Here is a 20,408-nt window from a genome sequence, read left to right as displayed (position 1 = left end):
TTTGATTAACAGGAGTGAAAGTCGTTTTAAAATCTTTTTTCGCTACTACAGTACATATTCAAAAAGTGAGGAGAATAAACCATGGAGGTGGTAGGTAGTGCTGAGAAACCTACAAGACTTACTTTATATTTCCGCTTGTTCCGATCTAAAATACCAGCTAACTTACGAGCTTGAATCCCCAATAGATTCGACAATAAAAATCTAGTGTGCACAATCCACTTGTTTCAAACACCAAGTATCCAAATGATCAGGGATACGTGATTCAGCCTTGTATTAGATGCTAGTTAGCGTTGTAGCTCAAGTTAGCCAATGAACAGAAAAACATGAATGATTCTAAGGAGACAAAGTGTTGTTAAGACGACATAAAATTACCAGATGAGTTTTCTTGCTGAGAGTGCTTCCATGACTGGTTTTGAATGTGGTTTTGCCAGGAAGCTGCTGTCTCCTCTTTCCAGTAATCCGGACCATACCAACCTACTTTCAACCATGGTGGCGACTGACATGAAGTGTAATGAATGATTGTCAGAATACCTGTAATGTGAAGTGATACATATTGTGGTGTGTGTGTTAGAGGTGTGTTTTAGTCTTCTCAATGTGTTCTTGTTGCGAGATTGTGCTACAACACAATAAAGTACTCCCAGCCATTTGCATTGGGCAGCAAATAAGCTCACTCGTACAATATTGTTAAAAATCCCAATGCTGTTATGCTTTATATCATCACTCATGGAATGCCTCTCATCCAATCAGATTACGCGTCAGAACTAATTGTTGTATAAATGACTACAATAGATACCATGTGTAAGATTTTTTTTTCTCCTACTAAAAACCATTTACAATATACACCGTAAGTATTAAAACAACTGAGTCTAAATCAGTGGTCACATTTTCTAGAACCTCAAATTTTGCATTCCCATTGATATCCTTTAGTTTTTTAATGTGAAAGACAAACACGTTTACTCTTTTCAATACAATTTAAGACATTAAAGGAAAAATCCTTAGAGCAGAAAGACACTACTAAGGCGTGAAGGAAAAATTAATATGCGGATTTCATAGTGGAGCAGCACAGGTGCTGCTGTGTTTAAGTAGGTTTAATAAAGTTTCCCTGGTTTTCTCCCACCTCTTAGAAATAGCGCATAATTCCCTGTGATGATGTTCCTGAAATAAGGTCCGGATCCACTGCAACCCTGACCCCAGCCATAATGGTTACTGACAATGAATGAATGTCCCATTAATACCTTAAGATCATTTCCTCTAACCATTTTGATTACGTTACAGTGAACATCTTCTTGTTCGGAGTTTTGTATGCCGAAAGAGTGGTCTTGTTACTACTTTAGAAATTTCTGATTGCAGAATTTGAATGCAATTTTACCAAAAGTGAATAATGTTGAGGAATGCTGGTTAAGTAGTAAATCCACATGGAATGCAGCACTTTCATTATCATCAAAGGACACCTACATTGGACATACGCATTGCTCATAAAAACGCTGCTCTACACTGCATTAAAGGGATTTTTTTTCTGCAGCTCCTGACATTGAGTAATCCTTCTATTACCCCTTCCAGGAATTCTTTACAATCTTTTGTATATGAAAAAAACAGAGGTCATATATCATGTGTGGACAAAGGATAGTGAGCTTTGGTGCGCTGGCGACCACTGTTGTACAAGTGTGAATAAAATAGGGAACAATATATATGTTAATTAACAAAGTGTTTAATTTTTAAGCTGTGCTTCAGCAAATTTGCATGAGGGATAAATAATGTGAGACATATTTTTTTATGGTATAATATAAATATGTTATGTATATATATTATATGATTTAATATGTTATAAAATTTATGCAACATAATATTAAAGTAGTATAAATTATTCGCAATTGCTTTAAAGCAGTGAAAGCTACAATAATTTAGAATGTAATGTGAGGTTCCATCCATCCATCCATCTAGGAACCTCTGTAGTCGAACTAGGGGCCGCAGAGGCCAATGGTGATTACTTTCCGGTCAACACACGACGGCCAATTTATATGTGAAAGATGAAAATTTTAATTTAGGAATGGCAATTAGCCTAACTGCATGTCTTTGGGAGGAATCTCACCAAGCACAGGGAGAACATGCAAACTCCCCACACACAGACTTCAAGGCAGGAATCAAACCCAGACCCTGGAGGTGCAAGGCAACAGTGTTACCCACTAATCCACCATGCCACTAACGTGAGGTTAATGCTAAAACTTGCAGGATTGTTTTAAAGTGATGGTAATAGAATAGTCTCCTTGCTTTAACCAGTGCACAAACTGCATATGTACTGTATGAGGCTGAGGCATGGCATCCGTGCCAGCCAAGAAAAAGCATTTGCTGCATACATCTAGGTTTCCAGACCCTCTTACAATCCTGTTCATCTACATTAGAGTCTGTAGGGGGAGCCAGTGTGCTTTGCATGTTCAGTACCCACCTTCCACACCAGGAGAAATGAGACCTATGCAGACAAGAATGGTTTCTTTTAGAAATTCGCCCAAGGTAGTGGAAATGGCCTGTTCGTGACCTCCTTTTCCTGCCAACTGCTTGTTAAAGTGATCAAAGTCAGGGGGGTTAACCCAGACCTGACAAAAGATTCGAACCAGTTCCAAACAGCCTTCAGTGTTTCCTCTCTTGCCATGTCAGACGAAAAAGCCTTTACACTGCCTACACGCTTCATCTGTCATCCGAGCTCTCAATGGTCTCTCCGGGCAAAGACAGAATAAGGTCAGAGTGGGGGAAGTCTGATTTTGCATCAGATTAGTGTCTGAATTAGAAAAAAAGCAGGATTTCCTTTAGGCCTACATAGTGAGTACATGTATTAGAGTCTAAGTTAATTTACCTGGACGAATAGCATCAGCTAGATCTATCAAGGAACAATCAGCACACAGATGTACCTTTAGATGAAAGAGTGTACGTTATCACATGATTTTGCCTCCTCTCAAACATTGGCCTTAGGCCTCAAGTTTTAGTCTTTTTTTTAGATGCAAAACATGATAGCCTTTCAAGAAAGAAAGAAAAAACCACCCTCACACACATACACTGTTTTTCTGTAACAAAACAAGTCTAGCTAGTGAAGGGTAAAAAAAAAAAGTTCCATAAAAGCTATAAAACCATCAGGTCTTAACAATGTTCTCTTATGTTCTCTTTACTCTGCCTGTTTACTCTTTTTACAGCATCTGTTGATGTTGTGTCTGCTACTTGAGCTTTGTGAAGCGTTTATGTAAATGCTGTTTGCTGGGGATTTCTAAGGCTGCTAAAACTTAAGTTAAGCTAAATGATATTAGAATTAGTTATACTGTTTGAGTTTATTTAATAGTTTCTGTAAAAATTATGAATATTTTGTGTTTAATTAAAGGCTATTTTTTAAAGTTGAGCAGGAATATAATTAAGAACATGAGGTTTTGTGGTTAAATGACCTGTACAGTATTTTCAGGGCGGAACCTATTGTCGCCAGTCAAGGGGGAGTCAGGGTTTAGTTATGTGCCACACTATATGCTTGCCCTTGTGAGAGTTGTTCTTGTGTTCGAAAGAACGAGGTTATTTTTCTTCCCCTTTGTAACGTGTATTAGGGCTGAACGATACATCGTTTCTGCAAGGACATCGCGATGTGCGCATGCGCAATAGGCACATCGCTGGACGTGCGGTGCAGGCGGTGTCTCCTCACACACAAGCGTATACTTGGGCGGGTTGCCCAAGTATGTTAGCGCAACCTTTAAAAAAAATCTTTCCATCTTCTGTCAAAATCTGTCTCCTCTACTGTAATCCGCGATTGATTGACTAGTAGAGAACGTATATACACGTAGAATAAAGTACTAGAGCGATACCGAGACACGGTAAATGCAGCAGAGGTCAGCTGCCGTAAAAAGTACAAGAAGGTCGTAGTGACTGTCGCACATGACATGCTCTGAGTCTGTAGAGAAACAGTATCGCACAGTGAGCGTGCTGCTCTTCAAAAAGAATATGCGGTTAAAATTCAGTTCATCATATTGTACGGTGGCCCTGAAGTGCAAAACAACTTAACAAAACTGAAAAAAAAAAATAACAACACCCAAAACAAAATAAATTCAAAATCAAATTAACAAAATCCAAACAAAATGACTAGTTCAAAAACAAAATAACAAAACCAATTTGTTGATTTGTTTTGGGTTTTGTTGTTTTAATTTTCTAGGTTGTGCTGAAAAAAAGAATATGTCACTCTGTACTTCACAATCCTTATATACTAATGCTATGAATAGACTGTATAGCCTCCCCATAACTGGATCGCTTCTAGATGCCATACTGCACTTCTTCCTTTAAAAATGAGCTCTCTTGTTTTAGGGTAAGAAGCAACATTCATCAATAATATCATGACATATTCCTTGATTTGCTTGAATTGATAGTAAATAAGGTGAATTAAATAACAACCCAAAATAAGGTAAAAAGTATTTTCTCAGGATTTTTATTATACTTCTTTCTTATATATTTATCACCGCAATCATTCTAGAATTATGTTTTTTTTTGAGAAGTTAAAAACATCTGATGAACATTCCTGTATTTCTACATATCGCAATATATAACACAGGGAAAAAAAGAGATATCGTGCAGCCCTAGTTATACTTTAAGTTACTGCATGCTAGCAGACTTTACTTAATAACAATGTGATGGTTTGCCTGCATTTAAGTGAATGTAATTATTTTGTTTTATTTTTCTTATCAAGTATGGCTACCTTATAGCTTTTGGAGATGTGTAATATTTAAGCTATATTTGTGTTGTGTATATTTTTATTGATTATTTTCTATGAGAATGCTTGTGGTGTATTTATCTCACAGGATGTTGAAGGCATGAACAAATAATAATATGCATAAATATGAATAAATGCACCTAACCAAAAAGAGAACACCTTGTGTTTGTGATTTAACTAAGGGGACTTACTTAAGTCATTACGTTATTTTCTTGGGACTATCCTTATGAGAATGAGTTTCATCAAAGCGAGACTGTACATTCAAAGTTCGTGTAATTTCCTGGATGGACTGACATTCATGTATTAAAGTTATGATGAACTGTTATTTTTATTTACTTAATTACATAATTCCATATGTGTTATGCTTCATAGTTTTAGTAGTTTTGGACTAAGTAGGTTCTCTCTACTTAATTATATACAGTACTGTGCAATAGTCTTGAGTGACCACCTCATTTCTTCATATTAAATAAAATAAAAATTATATAGATTAAACGAAAGAAATGGGAACAAATGTTTTAGTGCGCTAGACTGTGAAGTGCATAGAGGTACAATTTAAAAACTGGTAGTTTATGTAACAACCTCAGAAGCAACCTTATATCCCTTCTTTGTCTGTTCCAACTTAACGTTCAGCATCACCAGTTTCTAATCACCCATCCATCATCATCATCTTTTCTCACTGGTTCATGCCTTAAGTTAGATGTTTGTAATGCTTGAATGATTGATAGATCACTTTATGTCTTATCAAAAAGAAATAACAAGCCCCTAAAACTGGTCAGGTACAGAAACTGGACTGAAATTAGAGCCAAAAAGTCCTTCATGAAGCCTGGAGAACTATTTTTCCAGACTACATTAAACATAAAAGAAAGCTTGTCACTTTGGAAGCAAAATTAGAAGAAATGAGGGGCGGCTCAAGACTTTTACACAGTACTCTAAGTCTATATTTGTAATGGTTCATAGTATGTTTCATAGTTTTAATGTCTTCAGTATTGTTCTACAATAAACATAAAATTTAAAAGTGGTGGTACGGTGGCTTAGTTATGTTGCACCTCCATGGTTCGGGTTTGATTCCCTCCTCACGTCTGTGTGCATGGAGTTTCCATGTTTTCTCTGTGCTTTGTGGGTTTTCTCCAGGTGCTCTGCTTTCTTTCCCACAGTCAAAAGACATGCAGATTAAGCTAATTGGCTTCATTTTGCCGCCACAATAATGCTGTATAAACAATGAGAGTTAAGTGAGTTAGTGAGTAAATTTAAAGGTGTATTCAAACTTGTGATGAAGTAATGTATGTAAATTACAAAAGACATTATATCTAAAAAATATATATATATAGAGAGTATTATTTTGTATATAATGACAATCAGTGCATCACATGTCTATCTAGCACACTATAACTATACCCTACCCTGAAATTAAATCATATTTTTGGCTCAGTCTAATGCACAAAACATTTACAAATTCTAAAATTCTGATTTTTTTTTTTTTTTATTACTACTATTATTTTCCATTGCCCTGTTATCAGAGATAGGTCTCACCTCAAGCATGTAACCTTATCATAGTGTTCACGGGACATTTATCAGTCAGCCATGAATCCTAAGAACCAATGCCAATGTCCAAAGTGCACTCTCACAAAATTACATGCTTTTATCCCGTGATCAGTGCTTATATTAGGAAGGATTTATAGTTTAAAACATACTGTCTTTGTCTCTATCACTGTCAAAGGACTTCTAGATGGAGAACCCGGAGGAAAGAAAAGGGGTGAGTCACTTGTTATGCGCACATTGTTAATGTCTTTATTTGTGTGTCATGTTGCAACCCAAGGCGACCTCATTAGTATTGTTTAAGACACTGTGTCACTGAGTGTTGTGCTTTAGAAAATTTTCCCACCTGATTTATCAAATTTGTATAGTTTAACCATGAGCCTTTGTAAACAAGCCCTTCTCTTCCAGAAACTCACTCTGCTGTTGGCTGCTGCAACCCTGATCTCTGCATTTGGCTCCTCTTTTCAGTATGGATACAATGTGGCTGTTATTAACTCCCCAGCCCCGGTACTGGCTCTGAGTTTACATATTTACTATCTTTGTGTATTGGTATTTGTAATCCATTGTAATCCAATGCATGCAAATGGACTTTCAGGACATGCAGCGGTTCTACAGAAATGTGTCCGAGAGTCGCAATAGCACCGTATCTGAAGGTGTGTTGACTCTGCTGTGGTCCCTGACCGTGTCCATGTTCCCCCTGGGAGGGTTCTTTGGCTCTCTCTTGGTGGCCCCACTGGTAAATAATTTAGGAAGGTAACCAAACCTTTTGATTTACATTAGGCTTAGACTAAAATAAAAGAACGCTCAATCTATGAAGTTTTTTTTTCTTCTGTTTTTAAGGAAACAAATAACCAACAACTATATAAAAAAAAAAAGAACCGTTAAAAAACTTTTTTACTTTCCTTGGATAGTTGAGGATGTTTAGCTTCCTAGGGTTCTACGTGGAATTATATACTGTATAACACGAGAGCAGTTTTTTCTATACATAGTTCTACCAGAGGGACAAACTGAACCATTTATCATTCTATATTTAACCAGTCTTTTAAAAGTATGCTCTAATTTACCTAATAGAATTCTACAGTTAAGGTACTATAAATACACAGTATTATTATAATCATACAACAAAATATCACAGTTTGTACAGTATATTTTATTTGCATCTTGAAATTACTGTAGGTTTATACTTCATGAAATACTTATTTTCCTTTGTTACAAAACGTAGTACAGGTTTTTGGACACCTGAAAATCCCATTCCAGATTTAGTCCCACTTTGCTGTTATAATAACCACTAATCTTCTGAGCAGGATTTCCTGTAGATTTTGGAGCATGTGGGGATTTGCTCATTCATCCATTAGGGCGTTAGTGACATCAGGCACTGATGTTGGGTGAGGAGGCCTGAGGGGCAGACTGTGTTCTAGTTTATCCGAAATGCATTCAGTATGGTTGAGGTCAAGGCTCTGTGCAGGATGCTCCAGGTTTTCCACTTCAACCTTGGCAACTTGGTCTTCATGTACTGTAGTTCCAATGCTGTAGGATACAAAGACATTGTGCGCAAATATGTGCTTCTAACTTTGTGACAACGGTATTAGAAAGAACCACATATGGGTTTAATGGTCAGATATTTAGGCATATACTGTGGTGTTATTTTGGGTTATTTATACTTTAGTTGAGTGTTAGATCAACTGAACATTTGTACACATGCTTAATACATTTTTTTATTATTATTGTTAATTCCTCACATTGTTATTGAGATCATCAGAGGTCTCTCCCAAATTTAGCCAAAGACTTTATGCTATACAGTATATTAATTTAACTGTCTCGCATGAACAACCGGTCATTTCAGTTTAACATACAATCATGGTCATCCATGTGGATAAGAATGTTGAGTCATGACAATTCATCATTTGCTGTCCTTCTCATGGTATACACGTGGCTAATGCTATAGCTGTAGGCACCCCTGAACATACCTCAGTAAAATGTCTTCTTTGCTTCTCCAAAAAACATGAACTCGATCTACTTTGAAAAAGCATGTTGATTTACATTTACTAGTTGCTTAGCTAACTGGCCATAATTAGCCTGCTAATTCCAGATTAGCATTAATCAGAGTAGCTAAGCTAATTATAGATGCAGCAAGTCGGCTCCTAGCTAGTGGTAAATAATGAAAATAATAATAGTTTCTAATTCATTGATTAGCAAACTATATATACAGGCATTAAATTATACATGCAAGCAGGTGTCTTTTTAAAACAAAAATAAATCTATCAGTTTTACATAAGAATTGAAAAAATATTTTTTTAAAAAGTAATGAAAGCATGATGCATTAATGTTTTCACTAAAGAACATTTTAATGGAATACATATTTTTTAACAGTTTGTTTTTCTTGTCATTTTTAACAGGGCCCTTGTGACATCAGTATTTATTATAGCTTAACATTAATATTATGCCACGGCATACTGTCTATCTCTCTTATCTCTCTCTTGCTCACAGGAAAGGCACCTTGCTGTTCAACAATATCTTCTCAGTCGTCCCTGCTTTATTGATGGGCGTGAGTGAGGTGCTGGGCTCTTTTGAGATCATTATCTTGGGTCGCTTCATTGTTGGCATCTGTGCTGGTGGGTAGATTTGGACTCCCCAATACATACCAAAATCTAGTTGTTTAAAGGGAATTTAATGTTATTCATGGTTCTCTTCTAGGCCTTTCATCCAATGTGGTGCCAATGTATTTGGGAGAACTGGCCCCGAGGAACCTGAGAGGCGCTGTTGGGATTGTGCCTCAGCTTTTCATCACTGTAGGCATCCTTACCGCTCAGGTGTTTGGCATCCGACATATACTTGGTAACGCAGAAGGTAAAGTCTGTTACGAAAAGGGTTAAGGTTTTCCCACTAGAATATTATAAGCTCAAATTTTAGTAATGGATGACAACCCTTATTAAACAATTAAATGTAACTAAATAAATATAATTTTTATACAGTTATTATTATTATAGTTAATACAATACGATGATAAATTGTTGAAGATATCAACAAATAACCAATCCTATTTTGGATATTTTTAGCTGGTTAGTGTATCTTGGCTATTATTATTATTATTATTATTATTATTACTGTTGGTTAACATGTAAATATTATGTGGATTATTCAAACAATTATCTTAGCTAGATATTAGTTAAGAGAATTTGTGGTATTCTGTCCTCTTTGTAGGTTGGCCCATCATGCTGAGTCTGACTGGTGTTCCTGCTCTCATTGAGCTGATTCTGTTGCCATTCTGCCCTGAGAGTCCACGCTACATGCTCATTCAGAGGGGTGACGAAAATAATGCTAGGACAGGTATAGTGTTTTGGTTGTTTTCCCTTTTCTTTACAAGAAGTAGAGAAGAAAATGTAGTCTAATAACTTAGCAGGCACTTCAACAGTGTTCAAAACAGCAGATGTGCTTCCCATCAAAATACACACATAAAAGTGTGTATGAATGAATGAAGGTCACAACGTTTCACCCCCTGAAACACACAACAAACCTGAAACTAGCCCTGAATCTTTAACACATTTTTCTTCTTCTTCTCAGCTTGTAAATAGGAAACAAGGTCACCATGGTCCCTAAGTGATATCCGATTTATAACCCTTCCTTTCCATGTAGAAACTTTGTAATATATCTTACAGTAGAAATGGTTTGAACATCCTACACACACTATCTGCCCTTGCAGTTTGCTTTGTATGTGTTGTTTGTAGAAGTGGAAGAGATTTTTATTTCCGATAACTTCTAACATAACATTTTTGAAGTCATGTAATATTTTTAAAAACCGCAGACTGGAAACTCAGTCATTGACTGACCTGTCTATTGCTTCTCACCCAAGTCTGGGAGTGCAGCATAATTCCTCCCTCAGTGGACTGCAATTAGTGCTTGTCTGTTCCTATTTTAGACAACTAATTGTAATCTTTGATTCTGTTTGAGGTCACTACCTTATGATCAACAAAAAAACACCAGCTTACCGTGGTTAAAAAGCAACATCTGCATGGTAATCAGCATGGAATTTAAAATTCTGTTAATTTGGAATTTTATTGAACATCTAGTATATATCATACATGGTGTTGAACAAACTTGCACCTTTGGATGAACCACCACTGGATATTATTCCAATTAAAAACTTTAAAGATTCCCCAAAGGGAAAGTTAAAGAACGTCTAGATACAATTGTCTAAGATGTTCCAGGGGCTACATAAAAGCTTTAATGGCTCTCACTGCTCATTTATGCAGTTATCCAATCTGGCACAGGGTCTGGACAGAAAAAAAAAAATGATGTTTTTTCCTCTTCTTTCTTTTTTTAATCTTCAACAATCCTCTTTTTGAGGCTGTGCCCATGATCGCCTTTGATTGCTGTTCTTGGCAGACAGGTCATGGACCCTGATATGATCTTTTGCTGTTGCAGCTCATCCTCCACAAGGGTCAAAGTTTTGTGCATGATGCTTTAGTCTTCACCAAAAAAAAATATTATTAGAGAGTGATTATGTCAGTTTCTATATCCTTCCTGCCAGCTTGGACCAAACTGTGCATATTCCTCTGACTTTTCTTCCACCCACTGTGAATGTGTGCACCATGTGAGCTCCTGACCTGTATCAGCATGATTTTTTTTTTTTATATTACGTCTTCATATTTTGTTTCAAAAGTAGACTTTCTTGTATTTTTTTATGTAGTCCTGGGCCATAGTCTCCTCAAGCTTCCTGAAGGATCTTTCTCATTTTCAGTCTAGTCACTGTACCCAAATGTATACAAAAACGTCTAACTTACAGTATATCTACATTAGTTTATTATTTTTAAATAATAACTTGCAACGTCTAAGTCAAATTCAAACAAGCTATGTCTCTCAACTGGTCATTTCCCCCCGAGCAGTGACATTTCAGTTGCACAAGACAGCTGAGGATGTGACTAACCAAAAATGACATTTCATGTACAAACAAGACAAAGCTGCAGTCATTATAATCAGTCAGTGTAAAGATTTTGGAAAACATCCACCTTAGTAAGAATGTATAACTTGCTTACAAATGCACAAACATTTGGCTTCCTTCATTTATCTGTCAGCTAAATAATGTCATAAACCTTATAGGATAGAGTGTGCTGTGCTGTGTTGCAGCACTGCAGCGTCTGAGAGGATGGAAGGACGTAGAAGATGAGATGACAGAGATGCGGCTCGAAGAGCAATCGGAGAGGGCCGAGGGCCAGCTTTCCGTGCTCAAGCTTTTTACCTTCCGATCTCTGCGCTGGCAGCTGGTGTCCATAATCATCATGAACATGGGCCAGCAGTTGTCAGGAGTGAACGCCGTAAGCTATGCCACACTGACCACAAACCTCTCGGAGCACAATTCTTTCCGGTTACATCGCTCCTTTTTCTTTTTGGTTTAATACCTTCCTTTACTGAGATTGAATGTCGAGTCTATCCGCAGATTTATTACTATGCAGACAGCATCTTTTCTTCAGCCGGAGTGAAAGCGAATGATGTTCAGTACGTGACTGTTGGAACAGGGGCCGTGAATGTCCTCATGACCTTTGCTGCGGTAAGTGTTCAAACACACTATGACCAAGCTGTTCCACACAACTCGATATTCATGAGTCTGTTTCGCTATTTCACAGGTGTTTATAGTGGAAGCCTCTGGCAGGAAGCTGCTGCTTCTGATTGGGTTCGGGATCTGCTGCATAGCCTGTGTGATCCTCACTGTAGCTCTCAGCCTGCAGGTATGGCCCATAACACCAGTCTGCCAGTATAACACTCAAAATCATTTTCAATTTCACTGTAAGTGCCTGTGGGCTCACCGCTGTAATAAATATCATCAGTGGAGTGTGATAGATGTCATAAATAGAGGTCTGGAACTCTGGAATGGAAAACATGCTGTGGCAGCAGTTCTTTGTCCTGTCAGTGTCAGAAGGATGTTCATAAATGTGAAAAAGTAACAGTGCATTAATATTATGTTTTACTACTACAGGAAACACTGTACTGGATGCCCTACGTCAGCATCGCCTGTGTCATCATTTATGTCATTGGCCATGCCATAGGCCCGAGTAAGTGCAAATAATGTCAAGTCATTTTGTCAATGAATTTCTTTGTATTATTATTATTTTTTTTGTTGTCTTAGTGAACATGCTTCTAAAAAATCAAAGTGCTCTAAAAAGTATAAGGCTTATGGGGTGCTTCCTTCCTCCTGCAGGTCCAATTCCCACTGTTATTACCAGTGAGATTTTCCGCCAGTCCTCGAGACCTGCAGCTTTTATGGTGGCAGGCTCCGTACACTGGCTTTCAAATTTCACCGTAGGCCTGGTGTTTCCCTTTCTAGAGGTAAGAGTTCACCCATAATTACAAAAGCCAACACACTAACAATAGTGATTTTATTAGACCTAGGAAGTTTTGGTAAATTGGTAAAATTATATATGTCATATCTTATATTATAAACATATTATGGTAAACACACAGTCTTATTTGAGACTTTTATGGTGTCAGACTGAATACCTTTATAGGACCTCAGAACAGTCAAAACAACAGCTTATGAGCAGGACTGTGTTCCTTATGCTGTCCATGTTTTTTTGTTTTGTTTTGTTTTAATAGAAAGGCCTGGGGAACTACAGCTTCATCGTCTTTGCTGTCATATGCCTTGCAACACTTATCTACATTTGGGTGGTCATCCCAGAAACCAAGGGAGCCACTTTTTTGGCTATCAGCAAGCTGTTTTCTAAAAGGAACAAAGTGGAGATTGTGGTGCACGATGAGGATTGTAAGATGCAAATGACTGGAGAGACGGACTGTGAAAAGAATGTAATTACAACCTTCTAGACACCTGATGGCTTACTCGGTCTGCAGCTCAGTACACATTGGTTTGAAATGATATTGTTATGTTGTCTGCTTTCACTTAGTGGCTAAAATGCAGCCAGCAGACTAACCATAAAGTGCATCAGGTGTTAAAGAAATCGCTGGTCTGGTTCCGAAAGAACGTACATCATAGATCAGCTGAAACCATAATTAGATGTCTGACATTGTCAGACTGCACCTAGTGTTGATGCTTAACAGGCAGTAAATTATAGTGGAACATATCCTGGCTCTACTAGTATTACACGTGTACACTGCAATTGTACAACCTGTCTGGTTTGGAACCCGAGGTCTGGACAAGGCAAGTTCTACAGTCAGGTGTATCAACATTTTAAATCAATCAGGGCCCGTATTCACGGAGCTTCTTAAGCCTTAAAGTTGATCCTAGTAACGAAATTCTAAGAAAATTCTAAGAATTATTACATTTTCTTAGAATTTCCCCCTAAATTTGGGATTAAATCTTAGTAATGATAAAAATTATTCATGAAACATCTTATCCCTAAAAACAGCTCCTAAGGTAAGAATTGTTAAGAGTAGAGAGGAGGACTTTCTTCAACAGTAAACACTGCTCTTCTGTCCAATTTGGTTTTCTTGTTGATTTACTTCCTTCCAGAACATAGTTAGATACATACCATCCAAAAGTGCAACTTAAATAGACTATCAAATTGTAAATTAGTAAAAGGTGAGACATTTTGCTCCCATCAATTTGAAATGGATTACAAGTAATTAAATCAGTATGGTGAATAAATGTAAGAACTTAAATATAGTAACTGCTGTGTTGAAATTGGTTGCTTTAAAAGTAGACACATTTTCAACATTTGGCTGTTTTAATTAACTTTAAGATATTTTTACCCTATAACAGAAACTTTGCATAAAGTAGCCTGTAGTCATAATTATACAATTTCATTATATACAAACATTATGATTTCACTGTCTATTCTATTATAATATATTCTATTTTAACAAAGAGCAAATTTCAAAACCTTTAGAGAGGTCAGAGTTAATTTTTTTATCAACCGATCACAGTTCTTGAATTGCCGCATCACCCCTAGGAACGAGGTCAACCACACCTCCTCACTAAGATAAAGGTTTTTGTACTTTGCTTACTCCGAGTTGCTCTGAGAGGTTTCCTAAATCATTTCTAGTCTAGGACTCCCAGCTAGGACTTTTAAAGCTAAGATAGGAGCTCTCTGAGAGAATTCTAAGAAGCTTTGTGAATACAGGCCCAGATGTTTTGCATTCTGTTAACACGCTTTTTAGTTAGGTGACTTATTTAATGTTGTCCTGGTTTCATTCATACTCCATGTAAAACACTTCAAGGGAACTGATAATGTGTATCTTTTAAAATGAACATTAAAATCACTTTTCTATGAGTGCAGGTTTAGAAATCTTGAATAAAATTTTATAAAATTTTATTTTCTAATGTTACCTTGTCATAAGTGTTGCCCCTAGAACCTAATTTTTACTTTTTTATGTATGTATATTTAATAATTTAACTTCAAATCCTGCCGGAAAAATATGTATGGTGCTGTATTTTAAAAACACATTCTATTAAAACATGCAAATAAGTTGTAGAAAGTTTATTGAATTATTGTATACATACAGTATATCATATACTAACATATAGTCATTAACATTGAAGCCATCTATGTTTTGGGTTCCTCTTGTGCCACCAGGACGGGTGTGCTGTGGTGTTTGACAGCAGGACGTAGCGGTGGATCCTTTGGGTGCTTGTTGGGTGAGAGAGGGGGGAGCCTCCATGAATCTGACTTGTTTGACCAGCAGGCACACCCCATGGGTGCTCGATTAGATTGAAATCTGGGGAGTTTGGAGTCTCAACAGCCCTGGGCTCTTTGCCTACTGTCACTGTGCGTTGTGGACTGATATATATAGTGATATAATCGAAATATGAATAATGATCAATAGTCAGTGAAAAAAATAAAAAATAATAAAAATATATGTTATTCAGACCACTATATATATATGTTATTTATAAGAAGCTAAATGTATTGAATCAGGAGCACTTGTGTTCAGTCTCCAGCTGGACTCCTCCATACAGACTCATGGATGTGACACCCCAATTCAGCACATTGCCTTTCCCTGAGTTTTTCTCACAGTTCATCATCTTCTGGATCTCCTCAGAACCCAGCACATAATCCCATATGTTAACATCAGTCATATAGCCCACAAATGCATCGGAATCAGAGATCTCCAGGAACCCATCCTTGTCCTTTCCCAGGATGAGGTTACCACCAGGAGGAATAGTGTAGCCTGTTCGCAGGTACTGCTCCTTTCCGACAATACCATTCACCCAGAGTTCTGCCCCTCCATTATGTGAGGCCCAGGTCAGGCAGTAATGCGCCCAGGCACGGGGGCGCAGCTCATGGGGAAGGCTGACGTACTCATTTCCAATCCAAAGCCCTACCTCGTGGCCCATAGTGATCATGAGCTCGTTTTCGTGTTTGGTGGTGGAATAGGAAACCACTGTGTGCACGGAACGGGGATGCATACGCAGGTTCATGCAAACCGAAAAGGAGTGGAGGTTCATTGGGTGACCCAGGTTTATCTGAGCATTACTCATCAACTTGTTTGCAGGGAAATGAAGCACTAGTGGAAATATTACCTGTGAATCTTAACGGGGAAAAGAAAGGAAGATAATGTTCTCTTTTCTGGGCCATTCACTAATGGAAACTTTGATAAATGTGACTTGTGCTTACCTTTGTTAGTAGGCCTGTAACCACCAACTAGAACAGCAAGCAAAATGAGAGAATGGTTTGTTCGATTACTTTCTATAGTTAAGAAGTCAGATCGGGAGCAATAACACTGATTTCCTGCAATCCTGGCACAAGTAAAACATACCTGGGTTGATGTGTTTTCCAAGAGAAGTAATCATGTCTTCAATATTTAAAAGCTTTGCCTCAATCTCCTCTTGCCTACAAAATGCTGACATGAGAGAAAAAGAAAACAAAATGAAGCCGCACAGAAAATGATATTTAACCACTGATTGTTTTTAAAGAAATGGCTGTAGAATGCTGTACATACTGCCTTTGCCCAGTCGAGGAAGGAATGAGGACTCTACCACTCGGTCATTGAGAGGTTGTGCCATGCGGTAATCATTACGTATGGTCTTATTTTCCAGGTCCATAAGTGTGCTTTCCAGCTTCCTGATCTGTAAGTCACAATCATTATTTAAAAATTCATTTGAGACTGTTGTTACATTTGAAAGGGTTTATAAACATAAAATACCTGGTTATGGGACAGGGTGATGGGGGTATCAAACACAGTCCAGAGGATACTCTCATAGCAGGGTGGTGTTGTAAGAGAGCCTTCGTATCTGAAGAAATGGGCGAGGTTCTCCGGGAGCATGGAACGTACGTTTAGAGTAGAAATATTCATGGATTGCCCTGAGAAAGGTTATAGAAATGAAGTGTATAAGGACGGAGTGTGTAGACAAGTAACATATAATGTCATAACATTCATTATTCAGCACCTGCATATTTAACGTTTTCCAGGTTGCTGATGAAGTCACTGTAGTACGTGTTCTCAAAATGACCATCCTAGACACATGCAGAAGACACACATCAAAAAAATCTTTATTGTCAATTTGACAATAGCCCCTGGTTACACCTTTGTGGGAAATCAATGTTTTTATAAATCAATGCTAAAAAAAAATGGGGTACAAGCAGGAATTGTGAGCAAAAGACAGATTGCGTAATGCAACTGAGAAAGCTTGAAACACAATGACTAGATCAATGGCCTCGTTTAATAGAGTCCCTGACCCTGCATTGCACTTACATTTGAAAGAAATGATCCTAATAATTGTACTTGTTCCGGCTAATAATAAAAGTATTAGCAGGTCATAGCTCTAATAGCAACTGCACGAAGCCTTATTTAATAGAAAAACTAGGCATTTCTGCATTTTCTAGTGAAAAAAACGACTTATGTGAGCCTTTTTGTTTTAGATTTCTTTCTTTTTTGTACACTTTTTAGATGTACGTAAGGCAGAGTATGTTCTTTTTTTGTTGTTGTTGTTTTTCAGATCTTAGCTGAAAAGACCAACAATGAATTATGATCATATGATATTCATATTCAACATGCAAATAATATAATAATAAAAAAAGTGCACAGAATAAGGGAATCCGGAAATATAGATTTACTACATTTTATTCTAGGAGCTGTTTCATTTTAACAACATATAAGTATGCTTTGCAAAACATGGTTCAAAAGACTCAAGAATTCAATTATTTTATATGCTCTATTTCCACAAGATGGCAGTCTCACACCCATATAAATTGGTTAAAAATATTAGACAATACTTTGCAAGTTATTTTCGTATGTTAATTCTAATAAATGTGTTACCGTATGACTTACCTCGTAAAAGAAAGCCAAAACTGCCAGCCCATCATCCTTATCCTTGGCTTCATCGAAGCTTTTATACTTATCAGAGTTGTAGTGGACCACATGAAGCTATGAAACACACCAGGCCACAAGAATTAGTGTCAAGTCATATTTGAGGATTCCATAAATAAACACATAATGATCATACAAGAGAAGTTTAGTGATGGTATAGTTTGGTATGTTATGTGATAAGACATGCATTATACAAAGGAATTGGGTTGCTTTTTTGTCCAACAGTTCAAACAGCCACTTGATAAGTGCTAAATGAATAAATAATCACTTTCTACTTCAAAGTCAAATTGCTTTACATCCTGAACATGTTGAGCACAACAGATATATTAAAACAACAAAATATCTTACTTCTGCCATATAACGGATGCCATCCACAGTATGTTCTGAGCCACTGGCTTCCAGGTCCAAGCCACCCCAGTGTAGGTGCATCTGAACAGCTGTGTAGTGGGCTGGCAGCCCCTTCGTTATTATCATAGTGGGTGGAAGGTCAATTTGGACTGGTCAAACCAAACCAAACAGAGAGAGAACTCAATAACACTCATACTCTCGTATTTGAAGAAATTATGATCACTGAAAACATGAAATCCACATTCGGAGCATTCATGGCCAAAGAAGAGTAAAAGAAGTAAATAAATATTAAATAAATAAATAAATATAAAAAACTAAAGTTATACAAAAAAAGGAATGTACTGTAGGAGCCGTATTCTTACCTTGAATTATTCTATTTCTTTCTTTGTGTTAAGATAATTAAATAAGTAAATCTAAGCACTTTTTCTTCTCTAAGCTCTTTTTCTTTTTTCCAATCTTTATTCTTACACTTGAACAATAAGCATATTAAAATTCAAGAGGCACTTGAATGCAGAATAAATTTGTAAAATGTCTGTTTTAAGATTCTGAACATGACCTATAAGTAAGTTAAGTATATTTTAGATATGTATTTAGAAGCAAAAACTTTTTTATGCTTAAAGTTTGTGTTTTACGCAGGTGGAAGTGTGCAAACACACACACACACACACACACACACACACACATATTGTATATTTACAGTTTTTTTTTTGTTTTTAACAATATATTTACTGGGCTTATTGGAAGGCAGCTCTCAGAGCCTTGTAGCTATAGAGGTGTGTAATGACAGGCAGTTACATCCGCCCCACCTGTACTGACATGCATGGAGGAGGGCTGGGAAACTTGCACCATGTTCTATTCAGGTGAAGTGATGAAAAAAACAGCTTGGCAGGTAAGAATAGCCGAACCTGATTTGTAAGTTGAGTTTTGTGTTGAATTTAAATTAATGTAACCTTTTATGTGGAATTTGTTTATGTACAGTATTGATGTAAATCAACAGTATTTAATCATTCCCAGTCCCTTCATTGCACTGAACATCTTATAAGCTTAGGCACAGTATGGGTACAGTAAGGTGAGAGATATTTACCAGAGTGTCCATTGTTGGTCATGAGGAAATTGCCATTCTTCACCTCGCCATAGCCGGTCATCTCGAGCTGCAGCATGTCAGGATTGAACTTCACATTGCGCCGCTTGATGTCAATGGGAGACTGCTTACGGCCACCGCACTTAGGATACGTATCTGCCCAGTGGATCTGATCCAGAGAGCCCTCTGCCAAAACAGAAAGCGTTGTAATAAAATGGTAATGTTTAGGCTGATTCTGCTTGTAATTTTGTGTTAAGTAAAGTGCATGAGGTTTAGGTGAGGGAGCTAAAAAAAGTACAGAATATTGTTGTGATATTGCAGCCTTGGTGTGAAATCACAATGCTTTGCTATTTTAATACAGTTCTGCTTGTGGTTGTGAATCTGGCAAATAATTCTTAAAAATTAGTCATGTTGCCACGCAATGTTTCTATTTGGTACACAAAGGGGTTAAAAGAAAATCCGTAGGTGACATGGTTAAAAAGTAGCACCACCAAGCTGCAGTGAAACCAAAAACATATCACTGTGATGCAGAAACCTCAAATATCTACATGTACCTTTCCCACACTCACACAAAAGGTGTAAACTGTACCTTCCCTTGTCTCTGGAATGGTACCTTACCATTCCATTATATAATATTCATGTAAAAGACATAGAAGACATTAGGATATAAGCATAATAGAGTGCTTTTTTGTGAGCTCAGTGGCACACTACATATATGTCTAATACAAATGTAGGTTGTATGTGTCATACACAGCAACATTCAGTGCAAAAGGTTTATTTAAGGCTTGGGGGGAAATGAATAATAAATAATATTTAAATATAATAATATTAAATAATATAAAAGAATATTTAAATCGAATTTATGAAAGTAAATGTACTTGCCTGAATATGTCCAGTGTACATCAGCTCCAGCCAGAACAACACTCAGTGAAACAGCATGTATGATCAGAGTGAACAGCTCCATAGTGCATTAGTTTGTGTGTTTGGTTCACTCAGACTGGAGCTGCTGTTTAAAAGGGAATGGAGGCGGGTTTAAACACATTGGTGCCCTAAGGACAAACCCATCACTCCTCTATACAGGGTGTTTATTAACAAGGAAAGATGCAAGATATGGGAATGCAAAAACAAAAAATTATTAAATTATTATGTTTGTAATATTTAAAGTTGCTTCCTCCTGGCTAGATGTCTATAATAAGCAATTGTTTGTTTTGTTTTAAAGTAACCCTCACAACCAGTATGTAGTTCTTTTTCAAATTTCGCCACAAAATTAAAAGCAAATAATAATCTAAAATGTCTTTGTATGCTATAGAAATAAAATTTCCCTAATCTAAGCGCCCAAACTTGTTTTATCAAGGCAACGCTTTTATGCACAAATGGAAGTTGAAAATGTTAAATAGGTACAAATCCCAGACACTATGCTTAAAATCTAACTGTAATCTTCCTAAAATATTGAAGGCT

The 20,408-nt window shown here is 37.0% G+C and overlaps 2 protein-coding genes across 2 annotated transcripts; one reads left to right on the top strand and one right to left on the bottom strand.

Annotated features, from left to right (window-relative positions):
• Window positions 1-6,371: 6,371 nt before the first annotated feature.
• On the top strand, window positions 6,372-14,873 carry LOC128510855 (solute carrier family 2, facilitated glucose transporter member 5-like). The gene is made up of 13 exons (XM_053483396.1): window positions 6,372-6,482; window positions 6,674-6,772; window positions 6,861-7,018; window positions 8,753-8,877; window positions 8,960-9,112; window positions 9,467-9,592; window positions 11,390-11,577; window positions 11,700-11,810; window positions 11,887-11,988; window positions 12,237-12,312; window positions 12,459-12,586; window positions 12,854-13,060; window positions 14,788-14,873. The coding sequence occupies exons 1-13, from the start codon at window positions 6,456-6,458 to the stop codon at window positions 14,821-14,823; spliced, it is 1,536 nt and encodes a 511-aa protein (XP_053339371.1). The 5' UTR covers window positions 6,372-6,455; the 3' UTR covers window positions 14,824-14,873.
• ca6 (carbonic anhydrase VI) lies at window positions 13,256-19,920 on the bottom strand. The gene is made up of 10 exons (XM_053483395.1): window positions 19,833-19,920; window positions 18,954-19,136; window positions 17,870-18,018; window positions 17,483-17,578; window positions 16,602-16,668; window positions 16,358-16,515; window positions 16,154-16,280; window positions 15,971-16,054; window positions 15,829-15,855; window positions 13,256-15,742 (listed from the first exon to the last, which is right to left on the bottom strand). Exons 1-10 carry the CDS (start codon window positions 19,912-19,914, stop codon window positions 15,126-15,128), a joined length of 1,590 nt encoding a protein of 529 aa, XP_053339370.1. The 5' UTR covers window positions 19,915-19,920; the 3' UTR covers window positions 13,256-15,125.
• Window positions 19,921-20,408: the final 488 nt, after the last annotated feature.

This window comes from Clarias gariepinus, chromosome 22, assembly GCF_024256425.1.
Source record: "Clarias gariepinus isolate MV-2021 ecotype Netherlands chromosome 22, CGAR_prim_01v2, whole genome shotgun sequence".
NCBI lineage: Eukaryota > Metazoa > Chordata > Actinopteri > Siluriformes > Clariidae > Clarias > Clarias gariepinus.
The sequence above is the reverse complement of the archived record's forward strand: the minus strand, read 5'-3'. Positions and strand labels throughout refer to the sequence as shown.